The sequence below is a fragment of the Branchiostoma lanceolatum genome, chromosome 4 (genome assembly GCF_035083965.1).
Source record: "Branchiostoma lanceolatum isolate klBraLanc5 chromosome 4, klBraLanc5.hap2, whole genome shotgun sequence".
Lineage (NCBI taxonomy): Eukaryota > Metazoa > Chordata > Leptocardii > Amphioxiformes > Branchiostomatidae > Branchiostoma > Branchiostoma lanceolatum.
Window position 1 is genome coordinate 25,627,065 of NC_089725.1, and position 17,917 is coordinate 25,644,981.

Below are 17,917 nucleotides of genomic sequence, written 5' to 3' on the forward strand. Positions count from 1 at the left end.
GTCATCATCATTGTTGCTGTAATTATGAAGAATGACATACCCACTTATCTGAAATGAGATGTTTATTTTTGACAGCAGTGATGGCACCAAACATTGATGCTTATGAGACACAGAACTATGAGCACAGTTAAGGAAACTCGCCGGTGTCTAATTGACAGGCAGGCGTTGCTTCTCTATAACGATTGGTATCAGCAAATGGGTTCGGTAAGATTGAAAATATGTTGCTTTGTCACTGCATTTTGTTACTATTCACGAACAGCGTCAGTGAAACATGATACTGTCCTGTCTGTCATTTTAACGTGGCGATGCGGCTATAATAATAGATATTCATACATATTGTTGTGACAGGTACTTCACCACAAACATAGGGAAACGATATGTAGGTATTTGAATGTATGGACAATCTCTACACAAAGTAGAAGTAACCTAGATGTTACTGAGGACTTCAACAATATGAATGTCTAAGTATGTCTATGTTACACACAACAACGCGTCACATATCTCGACGGGTCTTCCTTTTATATCTTCTGACTCACACGACAAGCTCTTTCCTATATCTGCAACTTCTGGAATAGTTTGTCTTTATTTGGCACACATTTCAGACAAAACTATTGCACTCTCATCTACTCATGTGCTTCTCATAGTCCGCTTGCACGGTATTGGCAGAACACACACTGTAGCAGTCAAGGTCAACGGCAAGTAAGACAAGTATGGCGGCCGCAATATGAAAATTTCGTGTGTTCGGTATTGCCATATTGATGTCAAGACTGATCTCAATTATCTCAACTAACGTTACATCAGTTCACACCTACGTCGGATACATATCATGAAAATAATTGCTATCGTCATATCCAGAAAAAAATACATCATTGTCACAATGCTACGTCACCCCGCATCAAATGCAAGGGTTGGAGGATACTCGTTTCTTGTTTCTTTTTTTACGTTGACAATTTTCATGGATTATTTACTTTATTTATGTTGTTTTGTACATGCTTAAGAATAAGCTAGTGGTTTACACAAAGTCGTCATCTGCCTTCTACTTTGTGGACTGCCACTCAAAAGGAACTAGGCATTTACATGTGCATGACGTAGATATAGCATATTGCAAACTATCAGGGTCTGGAAACTTGTATCTTTATCTCATCTTACGAAAATGAAATGCTAAAGGTTTGTTTCCTTTGCTTGCCTTAGCGTAGCCTATAGCATTTCTAGTCGGAAGCTCATGAAAAACCCAAGTGCCCAAGTAAAAATCAAGACCCAATGCAACAGGGTGGTGTTCGAATAATATATCAATTAATCTTCGTGTATAGCATATACAAAAAGGTAATTTCTTTAGTCAATCAGGTGAGGTGTCTTTATCTAGATTTGTTAATTTAGAAGGAAGTCTGGCCATGGACATCCGGAGACCACGGTGACGACACCGTCCCAGAGGGAGAACGCCGGGCAAATCGGAGACACGAAGTGTGCTTTCAGCGTGTGCAGTCTCAGTCCGATATCTGCGTTGTAGAAGGCGAGCTCGCCTCTACTGTAGTCTAAGAGTATTCCTATCTTGTCCAGGTCGTGCTGCATGGCCAGCCGGATGGGCGAGTTGACGTCGTGGCGGAGCGTGTACTCGCGAGCGTTGCGGCGCAGCACCCAGCCGTCCTCGGTGTTGCCGATGATGCTGTCCCGCTGCGCGTCTCGGGAGCACACGCCGATGCGGTAGGTGCGGCTCTCGCTCACGTCAATCTCCCAGTAATGGCGACCGGACGAGATGGCCTTGTCGCCCAGCACGGCCACGCTGTACCCGACAAATCGCTCCACACTATCCTCTACGTCGATGTCGTAGTCCGGGTCCCACTCCACGGTAAGGTTGCCGTTCGTCAGCTTCAGGTCTCTGTGCGCCGTTTTGGGATCCAATCGGAATAGAAGACCTGGCCAGGAGTTGTCAACAAAAGACCCAGTCAGTCTTATTTCTTAGACATGAAGAACAAATAGCCCGGAGGTGGACACTATTCTGGTAAAGTCTCTGACGGTGCGACACTCCAAAGCTCCGGATGAAGAAAATTCACTTCAAGGTGTTCATCATTTCGTTCAGCCTCCATCTTTTCGGTTTGCGATCTAATAAAGAAGATTGGCGTTAGTGTACTTAGATCGGCTATCTACGACAAGGAAGCAGACAGTTATGATTAGAAACTGCGTGACGATCATCCCTTCTCTAACACACATAGACGAAAGATAGAGGTCAGTGAATCGTTATTAGTTTGTTGTCGCCTGATATTTGTGAAGTTCAGCTCCATTTGCTCGGCCTACTAAAGCTATGTAGACTAGACGGGGTTAATGATGTGTCAACGTGTCATTGTAACGTCAATAATGCTCTACTAATGAAGCATGTGTAAGTCACGTTAGGTCTTCTTTCCGCTCACCCACTCGGACCTGCACAGTTTGGATCGGGAACTCACAATCATCAACACATTTGCTCTATGTTCGAGAAGAACGATCTAGAGGACGACTTCCTCGAAAAGAAACCCCCCTTTCTTCAAGGGAGGCGTCTGAGAGAAACCGTCTCGGATCAGCTAATGCCAAGTGGCAAAGCTTTGTCCTGTAAAGCATCGGACTGAAATCTTTTGACTGGAGATTGTGAGTTGGCTTCTGCAATCAGAAACCTTCCTTGACAGCGCTCTTATATCTACTGATACTAATAGATATTAATTAGAAGTAAGACTATTGATACGACTGAAAGTCTATGTCTACAAGTTAGTTGATGCAGTAAAATGCTTTGTATAGACAAACGACATGAGCCTTAGTGTATGTTACAAACAAAAAAGTAAAAAAGAGAGATGAAGATTAATTCTGATTGAAGAAAACTACATGTAAGTAAACTAAGAAAAAAGAATAAGAAACATTCAAACAAACACCCAAACACACAAACGCACAAAACAACGACATTAGTGGAGGAGTGTTACGGAGAGTGAAGGAGTGGAACACGTTGCAACCGCATACCTCGCTTTTCACTGGTTGGGACATCGCTTGCGGGGACAACTTCCGGAGTATCCGAAGTCGTCAAGGGTTCCTCATCTCGGGCTACAGGTGCAATGTAACGTGTTATCAGAACATGGAAGGATACGGACGTGACTGGGGTTCGGGTATGTCTAAGGATATGTGATCATGTAGACGGGAAATACTGGTATGGAGCGGAGCGGAACGGAAGTAAAATGTGTAATGTTGTCCTCTACTGTTGACTTACAACCTGCAGTGCTATAGCTCTACGTAGACTTCTCATCTCTCGGCATAAGTTCCTTCTGATGAGTCTAAAGTCTTCTAAAGGGAGAGAAAGGTATTCATGTCAGACTAAAAGAAGCACTAAGCACTATGGGATAAGAATCATGCAGAAAGTTTTTCCAAAATTTGTACCTTGTCCTCCAGCTGCAGATCTGCTGCCTACGTCGGACGTTGCTGCATCAGCGTCTGCTGTCTCTGATGAAGACTGCCGCGCCATTGCCGACCTCCTCAGCGCCGCGCTCCGGCTCAACAGCGACATTGCAGAGGTGTCGATGTCGTCGTGTCTTGAAGAAGTCGACAAGCCCTCATTTCTTTCTCTGTCTCTGTCTCTTTCTCTGTCATGTCCAAGAATGGCGGAGGCTCTCTCTGTTCTCTCGGCCCTTCGTCCCTCCAGCAGCGCTGACGTCCTCTCCAGGGCGGAAGATCCCCTTTCCAGTGCTGAGTTGGCTCTGTCCAGGGCTGAGGCTGTTCTATAGGAGGCCGGGCTTCTGTAGTCTGAAGTGTCATCAAGCAAGGCCGCAGTCGTTCTCTCGATTCTCTCTAACGCAGAGGCCGCCGCCGTCCGCCGCGCCCTGAGCGCGCTCCCGAAGTCGTCATCTGCCGGAGAGGAAGTCGCTGCTCGGTCGGCTCTGTCTAGGGCCGACGAGCCTCGGTCCCTCAGAGAACTCCTGAAGTCGGAAGAATCGTCACGGTCACCTTCACGTGCACGATCACGATCTAACGAATTCCTAATGTCACCGATAAGTCCTCTTACACTACTTCTATAATCTGAAAGATCTGTGGACGTGTCTAGAGAAGTGTGCGATCTTGTGTAGCGGCGGAGCTGCCTGCGAGCGGGACGGGGAGACATGGACAAATCGTCCGCAGCCGTGGTCCGGGTGGACGACCGAGACAGGATAGAACTGTAGTCTCGGGAAGACGACCACCGAGACGAGGACGACGAGGAGGACAGGGAGTCAAGGAAAGAGCGACGGGCAGTGCGAGGGGTGGAGGAGTCATAGGAGGAGGTGGGAGAGCGAGAGCGGGAATCATAGCGGGAAAGATAAGAGGAAGACGACAGAGAAGAATAATCAGAATCACGATCAGCAGACCGATAATCCCGTCTCCTCGGGGTGTCCAGCAGGGACGACCGCCCGTCAGACGAGGATGACGAGGTTGATGGGGACGGGGACACGTCGTCGTCACGGTTGCCGGCGCAGCAGGCGTCGTCCTCGGTGTCGTTGGTCAGTGGCGTCTTGACGTACTTCGCCACCAAGTCTTGGAAAGGGACTTCCTCACCTACAGTGTTAAAAATTCTGCTTATTATGGTTTTCATTACTTTCGAACAATCTTAATCTGTAAGTAAGACTGTAACACTACACTAAATGATTAATATATAGATTAATATATTCCTAAGCTTAAGGGACTTCCTCACCTACAGTGTTAAAAATTCTGCTTATTATGGTTTTCATTACTTTCGAACAATCTTAATCTGTAAGTAAGACTGTAACACTACACTAAATGATTGATATATAGATTAATATATTCCTAAGCTTAAGATGAACAATGTTGGCCTATTTCGATAGGCAGTCGCCCAGGTACGTAAGTGTATAGGAAACTGGTTGACGTAATTTACTTTTGCACGATGTAGTGAGCTTTGAAGCAGGGTTAGAGAGTTAACCATGTTTGGTGACTAGTTTTGGTACGTTTCAAGCTAGGACTGCAACTACTGTTCTCTTTCTCAATGTCTAGACACGGCTTACTGTTGCGTAGGCAGAGATCAGCCTGTAGGTATCCCCAATAGGGTAACAACAGGGCAATGATGACAAGTGTTTTCCACGCGCTTTAGCTCAGCTATTCGGGATGGGCAGCACGCCAGGGTGTTAGTTGTGAGGGAGATGTATTTTTTAAGCGGCGTACCTTGGCAGAAGTCCATCTTGCCGATAACCTCCCTCTCTGCAGAGAACTTAACATCCCAACGGATGATGGCTTCGGCTTCCTCTGACCTGGGCTCCACCTCCTGTGCGATCTCTTTACTCATTCTGCAACGCGTGGGCATCATAGGTTAGCTTTGATTGACGTTATGAGACATCTCTTTACTTTAAGACATGTTTTGTGACATTATCATCGGACGGATGGAGTGCAGGGGATCCAATATTTGTATTTCTCGCATGATTTTTTTTGTCTGCTTTTAATTTTCAATCAATTAAATGATGTTTGATTTGTCATCAGTACGAAACGTATGATCCCTGTGACATTGGGAAGTCAAGCAACTGACACAGTAGAAAGGAAGCCAAGAAAGCAAAGAGGCAACAATAAGAGAAAGCCAGAAAGAAACGGATGGACCAAGATAAGCCTGTCTTCCCGATGTCAAAGAAACCATTCATAAGATATTTTTAACCAGCCCAACCACTCGGGCCATTAGCAGATTTATGCAGAGGAAGAAGGGGACGACGGGGGCATTTTTGTACACACACCATCCCCCGATGACGTACCTATATACAGCATGGTTCACATCACAACTTAACAGAGTATACCGGACAGGGCTCGAATTCAGTTGTCATCTCCAAGCAGAGGTAGGTTCCGGCGCAGTGTTTCAGTGTGTATTATGAGGCTTTAAATGATTCTTTATGGTGGTGCCCGTCTTTTTATCTCTCCCCTACGACAAGGGAAGAGCGGGACCACTTGGAAGAAGTATAGAAAACCTCAAAAACTCGCCTGAAACACTGAGACGGACCCTACCTCTGTATTGAAATAACGAATTTTGCTTGTTCACTTTTTTTTAATCTCAGTGACAGACCTGGTTGTCATAGTAATGACCAGTTCACACTTTAAGACGCAGATTATGTGGGTTGTGAAATCATACGTAGGCAGCCTATTGTGTAGGACGGTTTCGAGCCCTGTGTATAATTACTCCTGAATTTCCCAGTGTAAAGTAAGAGGCGTGTTATCCATCTACTACGACAGCTTGGTGCCTCTCCAGCGGAAAATATTCCGGACTGGGGAGAAGGTCACCCATGCAGTAACGTAAGGCGCACAAGGTCACGCCATACAGCTTTCAAACACACTCTGCAACACAAATAAAGGGCATCTGTGAGTAAAAACACAAGACTAAAATCTATCAATTTGTGCTAGGTCTAGGAAAACCTCCATGTTTAGCAACCGGGGCTGGCTTGGGCCACGGCCAACCGGGCATTCCGGCTTGTTACAGACGATGGTTCATGCCGCAACAATGTCAACTACTACGTCACAGAGTAAAACAACGTCATGGCATAACACTGACAGATCACAGGTGGCTGACGTTAGGACAGCGTCAGAAAAGAAGAATCTTATAGGTCGTATATCGCCGATAGAGTCAAAGCTTAGAACGCCAGCTGTAACCTGTTGATGTTGGTTGTCACTTTATGATAGGCTATCTCAACTTTTTCTTAGGCAGGGATGGATTGTCTTGCGTAGCTACATAATGCCGCACCGAGCACTTCTTGCGCATGCTCGGTAGTGCAAGGCTATGAGACAGTTCCAGTCATGTACATGGAATGCCGACGATGTGATAGACATGATAGAATTCATGACCTACTAATATGTCAAATATGACGCTGTCTCGATATTTTCATGACGCTTGTTTTGTTTGTTAAACGTTAATAGTTAAAACTTGTCATGGCCACTCAAAAGTTAGAGTCACTACACTGACATGCCTCATCTACTTACTTCTCTTCAAGTTCTGGGACATTCTGCTCGGGACAGGAACGATGTGAAAGAGATAAGAACATTTAACATTAGCTGCACAGAATTGTAACAGGAGATGGTCAACACAACATGTTATATCAACATCATTTTGTGTAGCAACGTTCGTCACAATATCTTTTGGATATGACCTCTCTACATATTTTCGACGGTACCCCTTGTATGTCTGACATATCGGTTCATCTGATGTGGTGTTGTACATTTCCTCTCTATCGTGTGTTATCAACAGTTCCTGTGCCAAGATGATACTGAGTTTGCCAGGATGTCACTGGGATTGAAAAGAAATGCGTTTATCACTGAAAACCTTTTCGGGAGAACCCATATACGTTCAAGTGTCATTTCAGTAGTATCGGGTTTAACCTAGGATCTGCCTGTCAAATATTCTGATATTTAGGACACATATTGTGTTAAGCTCTTGCGGACACTACAGGCACATGCCTTATCTCCTGTCGCTTAATGGCCAGAGGTGCCAAAACCACTTCAAACCGGCACATCGCCCCTTGGAACTGGACCGACAAGTGCACAAGTGTCGCAAAAGTCGTCAGGTATGTCGTAATCCAACACGGAAAACAAACGGCCAGTGTTTCGTCCACCCTCTCTCTCCACGCTACAGTGGAAGATCACTACAGGGTGAGCGATCCAGAAACACTCCAGTCCCTAAATGAGGCCAGTAACGCCTTGCCCCCATTAGCAGAGAGAACATTGCTCTACTTTTGGAGAGGGGGTTCGTGTCCCACGACGTGGTTCAGTGGTCGAGTATTCTCCATATAGGTTTTCCAAAATACGTTTTCAAGGTGGAAGTTAGTGTCGATTACTTGATCTAGCCTCCAGCAGATCGCTTTGAAGTTGAATTGCTTGTTTTCTTTTATCTGCAGGGTAAATGTCAAAGTATATAGAGCAGAACCTGAAAGCCGGATCTCTATGATCACTGCAGGTGTCGACTTTGTATCACTTTCTGCGAAGTTGTTATTTAGATTTCGTGTTTGATTTCAAGGTCTAAATGGGTCAGCACTTCTGTCATTACTACTAGTAGTGTAACAAGAACATTGTTACCTTCGCCGAGAAGGTTATGCAGAGGGTAGCGTTTGTTTGTCTGTTTGTAGTGGCACAGGATAACTCGAGAATGCCTTGATGGATTGTCTTGGTATTTGGTATGTTGGTAGGTTTTGATGAGACCTAAAAACGATTAGATTTTGTGCCCCCTAGCGGCTTCTAACAGTACTGCAGCGGAACTTCCTGTTTTGATATCTCGTGTTCTGGACATGCTATGGAACTTATTTTTGAGTGGTAGATAGATCTTTGGACAGAGAGTAAGTGGTGTGGGTTTGGGCCCCCTAGCGGCTTTTTTTGGAACTGCAGGAGCAGGTTTTACGTCTGACTTTGACAGGGAATAACTCAAGAAGGGCTTGATGGATGGTAATGATTTTTGGTAGGTAGATAGCTTGAGTGATGATGTACATGATTAGACACCTCTTATGCAAATCAGTATCTAATTTGCTTAATTAATGAGGAAAGTTTATACATCCGCCAAATTCCATGATAGGACTCTGAAACATGTGACATATGTAACTGAGGAAGAGAGAAATATTAATTGATATGAACTATGCAAATGAAGACCTCATTTGCATAATTAATGAGAAAATACTATAACATGATGGCCTTGATGGATGGTCATGATTTTTGGTATGTGGATAGCTTGTGTGATGCTTAGTATGATTGGATGATAATTATGCAAATCAGATTCTAATTTGCATAATTAATAAGGTAACTTTAAAAATCCGCTTTGTTCCATGATATGACAATTCAAATTGTAACTGAGGAAGAGAGGACTGTTGATAGATAGAAAATATGCAAATGTGGGCCTTATTTGCATACTTAATGAGTAACTTCTATTATTCCACACTGGCAAATGACTGCAATTTCATACATTTCATCCTTTTTTGTGGCATCGGGACGTTATGTGAATGTGAACATCGTTGAATCAAATTATGCTAATAAGGGCCTCCTTTGCATAATTGATGATAAATTTGTTAAGCTCATACTTTGGACATGTTATATTTTAAGACAATCAACTGGTATGATTTATGATTGATGAGAAACACTCCTAATACGTCAGTCATAAAGGTTAAAATCATTTGGCGAAGGTATGAGGTCGTGGAACTCTAGTATTCATAATATTGAGAGCTGGTGTTACTGACAAACAGCGTAACCAACAAACAAGGAAACAGGAATGTAGCGTACATTTTACTGTACTGCGTGGCGAATACGTAATCGAAATGTTAAAGTATGGCTACTATAGATATATCACGGTGGATATATTGGTTATCATGGGGACGGAATGTACGTCAACAAGATAATATCTTGCGTCACCTCGTCCTGATAATACTAGTACTTTACACAATGTCCTATTTCATAGTCCTTGACTCTAAAACATTTTGAAAATGACAATTAATCGCAAGTCTGATTTTCCAGGACACACACTGAGTGGAACATCCCCCGCCCTTCTGCTATCCTGGCTATGACCGAGACGCAACCCTGGATACCAGACAGACTTCACAGACACATTCCGACCTATCTTTCCTTAGACTAGGAATGTCTGCATGTTCATCATCTCTGTACGGTCGTACATATGGAAGAATTCTGAACTGCTTGATGTCTAAAACCCTGGTTGCCCACCCTGATCCCCCAAACTTAGCTACCATTTCGTAGAACGCACCTGTATAAACTGCGCGACGTCCTTTTTGCCCAACATGTCCTCGACCCAGGCTGCCGTCTTCTTGGACTTGTCCAGCCGGGTCTGTCTGGAGGCTATCTGCTCCCTGAGCGTCCGGCTGCTCTCTCGTTGCTCCTTCTCCAGCTTCTCCACCAGCGCGTCCTTCCGTTCATTTATCAACGTTATCAGCGACTCGCACTCCGATAGCAACTTTGCCTTCGTGTCTTTACATTTACTCTGTGAGTAGCAAGAGATGGGGGTTAGAATAATTGGAAAACTGTGCAACGCCTCACTCCTACGTGTTCGCAAACATACCCTGATGATCACAGTAGCTGAAAGGAAAATATGTGTCATTTATCGGCGTTTGGGTCTGAAAAATAAACAAATAACAAATAAATACACATATTGTGTATATTGCAAGAAGCTGAATATGTCCGAGTCTTTCGTTTCTGTACGCTGATGTAGTACAGTTAAAGCTTCGATTTTCCTGACTGCAATATGAAAGACTCTTTTTCAAACTATCCATGATACGGTGGACAACACTTAGAAAACGTAAGTAATACCTAATAGTTATTTGTACAATTTTAGTATATACTAACAAGACCACGACAGGCTACAGCAATAAAGGTTCTAAAATGTACATCAAGAAAGGAGGACCGATTTTGGAAGCGGAATGTCTTCGGTGACTCACACAATATTTGTTTATTTGTTTGTTTGTTTATTGGTTAAGACTCTCCTCTGTGTACCTTCCATACATGTAGCTCGTCGCTACTTACTTCAACGTCTGCGACGTCGCGATCGTGCAGTCCGTAAATGGATCTGAATTTCCTTCGCTTGCCGGGATCACCCTTGAACGAGAGCAGTGGTGTCGCAGGGTGAGGGGGTGTCAGGGGGTCCCCACACCGCGCGACGGAGGGTCTACGGCACTACGTCTACATCTACAGGTCTACGCCTACCCCTCGTGAGCCTTTCTACACTACGACTCAACCATGCCTCGAGAAAACAACCAAATAACCATGAGTGATCCATGCTGAATGACAGGCTGAATAAAAGTTCTAAACGGGACCTACGCGGCTCCAGATGTCATACTGACTGCGGTGCAATGTCGGTTAGCTGAGGAAGGAATGCACTACTTTATACCGCTCCATGCTGAATGAACCATGCTGAAATAGCCATCTTTAACAACGAGGTATATGGCAAACGGAAATTCCTCTCTGGGTCAGTCATTGGAGCTGAAATATGTAAAACAGCTGAGGTATAATTCAATGTTGAGGAAAGGCAGGAGCCGTTAATGACATGTGAGTGCGTACTCTCCAAGCAGAGGTTCGGCTCCGGCTGGCTTGGCGACAAATGAAAACTGGACAAAATTGTCTAAAATCACGTCAAAAACAGCCGTAGCCGAACCTCTGCTTGGAGGGTAGTGAGTGTGAAATTGAAGCTGTGGAGGATCATCGCTGTTATGCACAGTTCTGTCAAGAAATGGAAGAAACAAAGGCGCCATGGGTTGCTAGGATACTGAAGGCCGGTATGTGTGACAGTAAGACAATACTCAATACTGAAAGATAAAGATACAGGATTAGCAATGGATTGGATTTCTGGCCATGGTCAACCATTGTATACTCGTAATGCATTGAGTGTGTTACAGAGAACAAGATTATGGCCAGATCATTAATATTCCTTCTTGGATAGTTTGTTTTGATGTGACACACTGTAGAGTAAACTTACCTCTATTATCCTTAAGGTGGCCTGTATGTCTGACATCTCCTTGGACATGTCACTGTTCTTCTGTTTAAGTCTGTTCATTTCCGTTTCAATCTTTTCCTGTAGAAATACAGAGCAAACAATAAGTCGTTAGAAGCTACCATACACTCATTAATGAAAACGCCAACATGACATATGATAATTTGACAGGGACTGCCATATTAAACCTACCAAATAACTATGCAAAAATAAGTAAGCCAGATACACGTATAACTATGACAGGTTAAAACTATGGTGTTTCTATTTGGGAAGTCTTCAAAACGGACCATTTTTTTATGACATCATGTTTCCAAGACTAGTACTGTGTAAGTTTACTCTATTCACCTGTATGTCGGTGTTAACAGCTAGCATGAGGTGTGGCTCAGTATCAACATTGACGTGTTGTACACGACTTTCTGCACTAGTTGTTGGTGCATGGATAGCATCAATCAACAGCTACCATAGATATTGCTTCGCGTTTGCGTCATGATGAAGTTTTAAATTCCTTATTACTGCTTGGGGAATGTGTCAGGATTTATTGGGCGATGTTAAGATATTTTAGGACTTCAACTGACCTTCTTTTCCTTGAAGATCGTTTGCAGCTCGATGATGTTGTGCTGGTTGTGTTGTCCGATGACACACAGCCCACATATCGGCCTCTCGTCGGTCACGCAGTACAAGTTCACTCTCTCGTCCTTGTGGTCCCTGCAGTACGCCCCGCCCCCGGGAGGAGCCGTCTTGATCCCCGCCGACTGCGCCACTCGGTAGCTTTCAATGATCGTCTCCACCAGAATGTTCCGTTTGAGACCGTCGAGTCCCTGGCGACCCAGGGTGATTTGATCTCGGCACGTCGGGCACTTGAAGGAGCCGCCGTAGCGCGCCCAGCCGCCCATGTTGGTGAGGATGTCCTCGGCGCAGTGTCGGCACAGGTTGTGCTGACAGGGTAGCAGCAGCACCGGCTTGTTGAACATCTCCAGGCACACGGGGCACGACAGGTCCCGCTCCAGGCTCTCCATGACGAGGCCCAAGTCCGGCGGCGCGTGAATCTCTCCCGAGTGACCGAAACTACTTCCGAGAGACGTCATCAACTGAAGCCTACGGAGAATCACAGACATACAATAACACAGGGAATTCACAGAGGTGATGATATACAACAAGAAAAGTGTATCACTTGCTAAGTCGTTGTACAAAGTGACATAATGGGGGAGTGTAATTTTACAAGGCTCAAAGACGACCGCAAAATGTACACACAGCGTAGCAACTTATCAAGTGAGGAAAGGCGCTAGCCACTTAACCAACCGGTGCGTTCTATCACAGCTGTAAGAGACGTTAGGTAGTAGTAGGTCATGTTATCACTAACCTGTCAGAAGCACAAGAGTCGAAACATTCACAGTACAAACCAACTCAGTATTCTCATGGGCATTGCGTAGTGCTCTCGCTTTTATACGGTGGTGACAGGGTGGGTTTGACCTCGGACCGATATAGTCCGGCAGCTCTGCGTCAACGCCAATATAGGAGCTGTTTACTTCCTGTTTATGATTTACATCACAAGATCATGACGTAACGGTTTATATTTAGTTCTCAGAACACTCTAGATCATAATAACATGTTCCAGTGACACCAGAATGTCTACAACCATACAATGTTTACCAAATCTTTAGCACTGGAAGGTGCACACGGCAGCAGAACAATTTTGTGGAAGGAGCAGCTGACATTCAATGGCTGAGTTGAACTATACTATCTATGGCAAGGCTCTCAGCATCTTTCGCCGAAAAAATACCTAAGGTCTGTTTTTTTCTTTTCTTATCATGATTGATATTTGATACTATGCTGCCCTTGTTATTTGTCATTTTGGTGTGTTGTCCTTTTTTTCAAATTTACATTTGTATGGCTGTGGCATATGCAATGGTTTGCAAAAGCTGCCTGTTTTAGTTTATATATTCGTTTAAATATATATCAGTAAACTGTTTTCGTGTGTCCCACCAATGAACCTCGAGCCTTGCCGGTCTCACCTAAAGTTGTATTTGGCATCATCTCTGACCACTCTCTGTACTATACAGTATTGCGTTTTATTGTGTAAGATAACAGCGGTATCATGTTACATCCGAGAGTACAATTAACAACTGTTTATTATGACCTCCGCCAAATCTGCAGTTGGTGACAGCAGTGGCAGAATTAACCTCACAGTGCCCACACGACCAGCCGCCCTCTTCATGCCTCTGCGAGCGCACCTTTCGGACACGGTTGATGGCAAGAGTGTCAGGTGAAGTAACTCGACGAGACAAAGATGTCCTTTGATTACCGAGTCAAGACGTTTACTCTGGTCTATTTGCTCTGACTGTGCACTCTCCCCGGCACCGATTAGTCTCCTGTGACTGGGCGCGGATAAAATTCTGTCGTCTATTTTTGTCCGGAGCTTCATGACACACAGCTGCAGTCCACACATGCTCGATGTCTCACCCAAAATAACACACACTACGGCCGGCGAAACGACCGGCAAAACCCTCCCACCAACACCACAGACCATCTCTCTCACCAGCCAACGTCTTTCCAGCCGAATTCCTGAAGTTAAAAACAACAGAACGGACCCCTTCTCTGGTTGGCTCAGTATGGCGGATTTCAGGCTACACATCTCATCTCATCTAACGGTCTTACGGTCTTATATGGCAAACCTCTGCCCCAAAACGGAACTTTCCGCAAACAAGTTTCATTTACTCTCTAAGACAAACGACGTCTGCTTGCACTTAGTTTATTTTCCCAGTTTTAGGAAGCCAGCAGAATCTGCGTGAGGCTAGGACAAGGGGACAGACGTAATCGGAGCCATCATAACGAAGCGAGTGATCTACAGTTGATATGAGAATACAATCAAACCTCCGATTTGAATATGAGCCATAAATATCTAATGGTTAACCCCAGGCGGTCGACATTGGAAATCAAGACCCCCTAAATAAAGCCCTTTGTCGCCCATACAGCACTTGACACATCGGTAAATAGTACCTGTACCTACCCAACAAGGGGCCGCCCAGCTTTTCGAGGCGCAATCTCCATGGCTGACCCTTCCAGTTAGTAAAGTCATGCTTGGTCGAGAGTGTATATAGCGGCTGTATTCCCCTGGTACAAAATCAGATCCGATTTTAGAGGAGAGTAACTGTGCCGGGATGCCCAGAATGTCGCACGCTCAGATGCCTTTCCTTTCGCGTCCAGTCCGGTTCAGCCTTTCCCCTCTGTCCCCGGGCTACCCGAGGTTCTCTCTAAGTGAAAGCAGAGCTATGAACTTACCGGAGATCACAGTACACACACACAGATAATTCTCAGCACTTACCAAGGCTACTGCGGTCGCCATTTTTCTTCGCTAGGCACTGTTAGAACCGAGGCCACGGCGACTGACTTGAAGCGAGGCATCTGTTTGCCTTTCCTAATACGTAGCTGCCATTCTGGGCCGGGCCGTGCATGGGGCTGACGTCAGGCCTGGGCGGCGCGCGCACAGGAATCTCCGGAATCCCCACTTCTAACCCTCAAGTAGTGGGGTTCTGACTTCGGCCGGGGACTGAGCCTGATTGGATTACTTACTCCAGGATCGTCTCAAGGAAGTCAGCTGGGAGAAGGTCTTTACTTGGCGAGAGGTCCCATTTCCGCCTTGAGCACCCCCCGATTCCGGCAAAACTTTGTCGGTTTGAATCGCTCCACGCCCAGGCACTCTGCCACACTTCTCAACAAACTTCTAACTGCATAGGCAAACTTAGCTTTGGCAACACGCGTGCTAAACTTACCTCGCGGGTTGTGAGTGTAAAATTATCTGGATATTTTCTGAGAGCTCTGAGGTGACTGCATTTTAATTTCCTTTCTTGCTCAGCCCTGCCACAATAAAGTGTTCTTATGTACATACTTAACACTCACAACCCGTGTATGTACGTGTCACTGAGACCAGAATTGTCGGTAAAAGAAGTTCTTACCAGGACCACTACTTGTTCATCATGGAACGCGTCGTTCTTCCAACGGCATGAAAATAACTGAGACGTCAACGTTTATAACGATTTGCTTATTTCTACATACAGCACGGAGACGGTTTAGGTTTCTTCTGGTTTGTGCCCTCCTCGGTTCCCTGACCCTGAGTCTATAAAACACAGTCTCCAAGACGTGCTTGCCATAGGCTGCTGGCTGTTTGATATTTGGCATTTGATATTTGCACGAGTAAACTATTTACCCTGGTTAAATACCTGAGGCGAGTTGTCCGCGGCAGGGGTTCCACAAACACGACGTGTGACCAGGGGACAGACATGGGGAAAATGTCGACTATGGCACACACTAGATCTCGAGTTATCTTATTAACGTGATAAACCACGGGAAAATGCCGAAAGGGCGGATAAAGAGACTGGTCTAGTATGTGGTACAATCACTTTTTTTCTTTCCGTGGCCGCCACGATGCTATTTAAAGCCAAGGAAGTTCTCTTCTTGTCTCTACAAGATGTACCGTCTGGCACCCCTGTAATAATGCCAGAAGGCATAAAAATATTGACTTGAATCTGCCACAAGGAGGAGAGCATGACCTGAACGATCATATCAATAAGCTATACGTCACAATGTGGATCAAAAGTCGACGACCTTGAACTTGAAATGATAAAAAAATAAAAGTGCAAACGACCTATTGGTCCACGGTAACCAGACGCTTATATCAACATCGCCACTAAAATTGTGAATGGAGCGAATAAAGCATCCAAGTATCCAAGGAAGTACATAAATCGTAACATTGCTCTACTTGTTTTATGGACGTCATGTTCAAGGGGGGTCTTTTTATCTTTCAGTGTGCTCAAGGGACGAAACTACGCGCGACACTCGCAGCTCTTGTCACAGTGGCAAGTTAAGTGTCTAAATAGCAATAGATTAAAGCTATTAAGAGCTAAACCCTTGACCACAATGAAGACACCGCCCGCTCACCTGGGGACTCCCATACCCATCTCAATCCTCTCCCACGGGTAGCACGGTCCACAGAACCGCCCAAGACATTACATAAACTTGTCTCCTGCCAGGAAAGGTCAAACATCCCGAGGGGGCGTTAGGTCGCTCGCACGCGAGGAACGAGACGTGACGTTCACGGGCCGGACCACCTGGAAACAATCTTAACCCATAGCCTCCATGGCAGGCTTCTGGGCTGGGCCCTTTTCATACTCTCCAAGCAGAGGTCGTTGGGGGAAGACTGTGACCTTGTTATCATATGCCCCGTTTTGGTGGGCACAAGGTCCCAATCTTCCTGAACAACCTCTGATTGGAGAGTACCCCTTTCGGACTTTAATATTGCCTTCGCCAAGAGGGTTATGCTTTCGGTGCCGATTGTTTGTGGGTGTGTTTGTGAGTGGGTGTTTTTTTTGTTTGCTTATTTGTGGAGTAGGATTTTACCATGCTCAATATTGACCATATGAATGAAAAATAGGATAACGCAAGAAGCTGTGAATGGATCCGTATCGGTATCTGTGGATACGTGTCTGCAAAACGAGAGACAAGTTCGATTATGGATTTCCATATCCGTCTCCATGCCGTCTGTTTTCTAATTGTAGATCGTGATCAGGTCTGACAGCTGCCCGTGAACGTGAATCTGGTAACTCTGTACCAGAACTTATATATACATGTATACAAAATCATAAAACAGCACATACTGTACTAAGCCCGAAGAAAGCCAAGTCAAGAAGTTTGCTATGAAGGCTACTCCCTGCCTTGGAGAACGCCCAAGAATGATAACATACACAACGAATGCTTTTCTGCCAAGAATTTGGGGACATTATAGTGATGTATGCTGTTTTTGGCGGCCGTCTTTACTTAAATAGTGGTTTCCATAATCTCCCCGTTAATTGTACGTTCAACAATGATAGGTAGGCAATAATGATTGTCAACTAGCTTTTCCATACAACGCGTACAAGCGATGACACACTTCGTCGAACCGGTTGACAGATGTCAGGGGCGTTCTGTGTGTCGAACTGTTGCAAGCAACTATGTATAAAAGAGGATATCGCCATTTCGCGAATTATCAACAAGACTTTCGCCTAAACCATCGACAGGACGTAACATTACATGCTAAATACCTTGTGTTCTGGGTCCACTTATAAACGAGGCCTTCAGTCAGCCGGTGTCAACGTGTGGTTAAGTGCGAAGTGTCGAGAGGTCATCTACCAGACGACGAGGGGAGAAATATGATCGTTACATCTTTTTCATTGCGTTTTTCGTCTCCCTCGAATGCGAACATTGGTATATATCAATGCCCATACCAGATTTGATGTACATACGACATATAACGAACTCCGTCACAGTTACAAGTCAGAATATAACACTAGCGGTCGGTCCCCGAGCTAATCGGTGTTGACAGGTACCCCGTGTACAGTCTACCGCACTGAAGATGTCTGGAATAAACAGACGATAACCTCCTAATAGGTTCGACCATAGAAACGATCCGCCAACATGTCACAGACGTGTTACAGGGGTGAATAAGCC

General features: G+C 45.1%; 1 protein-coding gene and 1 long non-coding RNA gene across 10 annotated transcripts; one reads left to right on the forward strand and one right to left on the reverse strand.

Annotated features, from left to right (window-relative positions):
- Positions 1 to 498: 498 nt before the first annotated feature.
- On the reverse strand, positions 499 to 15,415 carry LOC136433656 (E3 ubiquitin-protein ligase Midline-1-like). 9 transcript variants are annotated; one of them, XM_066426073.1, is made up of 11 exons: positions 14,445 to 14,575; positions 12,013 to 12,532; positions 11,423 to 11,518; positions 10,474 to 10,545; positions 9,701 to 9,934; positions 6,949 to 6,971; positions 5,161 to 5,282; positions 4,353 to 4,539; positions 3,394 to 3,929; positions 2,983 to 3,063; positions 499 to 1,913 (listed from the first exon to the last, which is right to left on the reverse strand). In XM_066426073.1, exons 1-11 carry the CDS (start codon positions 14,483 to 14,485, stop codon positions 1,369 to 1,371), a joined length of 2,457 nt encoding a protein of 818 aa, XP_066282170.1. In that variant the 5' UTR covers positions 14,486 to 14,575; the 3' UTR covers positions 499 to 1,368. The 9 variants fall into 9 exon arrangements, with proteins under 9 accessions (XP_066282170.1, XP_066282167.1, XP_066282166.1 ...); XM_066426070.1 differs by lacking the exon at positions 14,445 to 14,575 and adding an exon at positions 15,391 to 15,415 and having other exon boundaries at positions 3,394 to 4,539; XM_066426069.1 differs by lacking the exon at positions 14,445 to 14,575 and adding an exon at positions 14,760 to 15,033 and having other exon boundaries at positions 3,394 to 4,539.
- Positions 12,996 to 14,411, forward strand: LOC136433660 (uncharacterized). Its single transcript, XR_010755650.1, has 2 exons — positions 12,996 to 13,222; positions 13,592 to 14,411. It is a non-coding gene; the product is annotated as an uncharacterized lncRNA (long non-coding RNA).
- Positions 15,416 to 17,917: the final 2,502 nt, after the last annotated feature.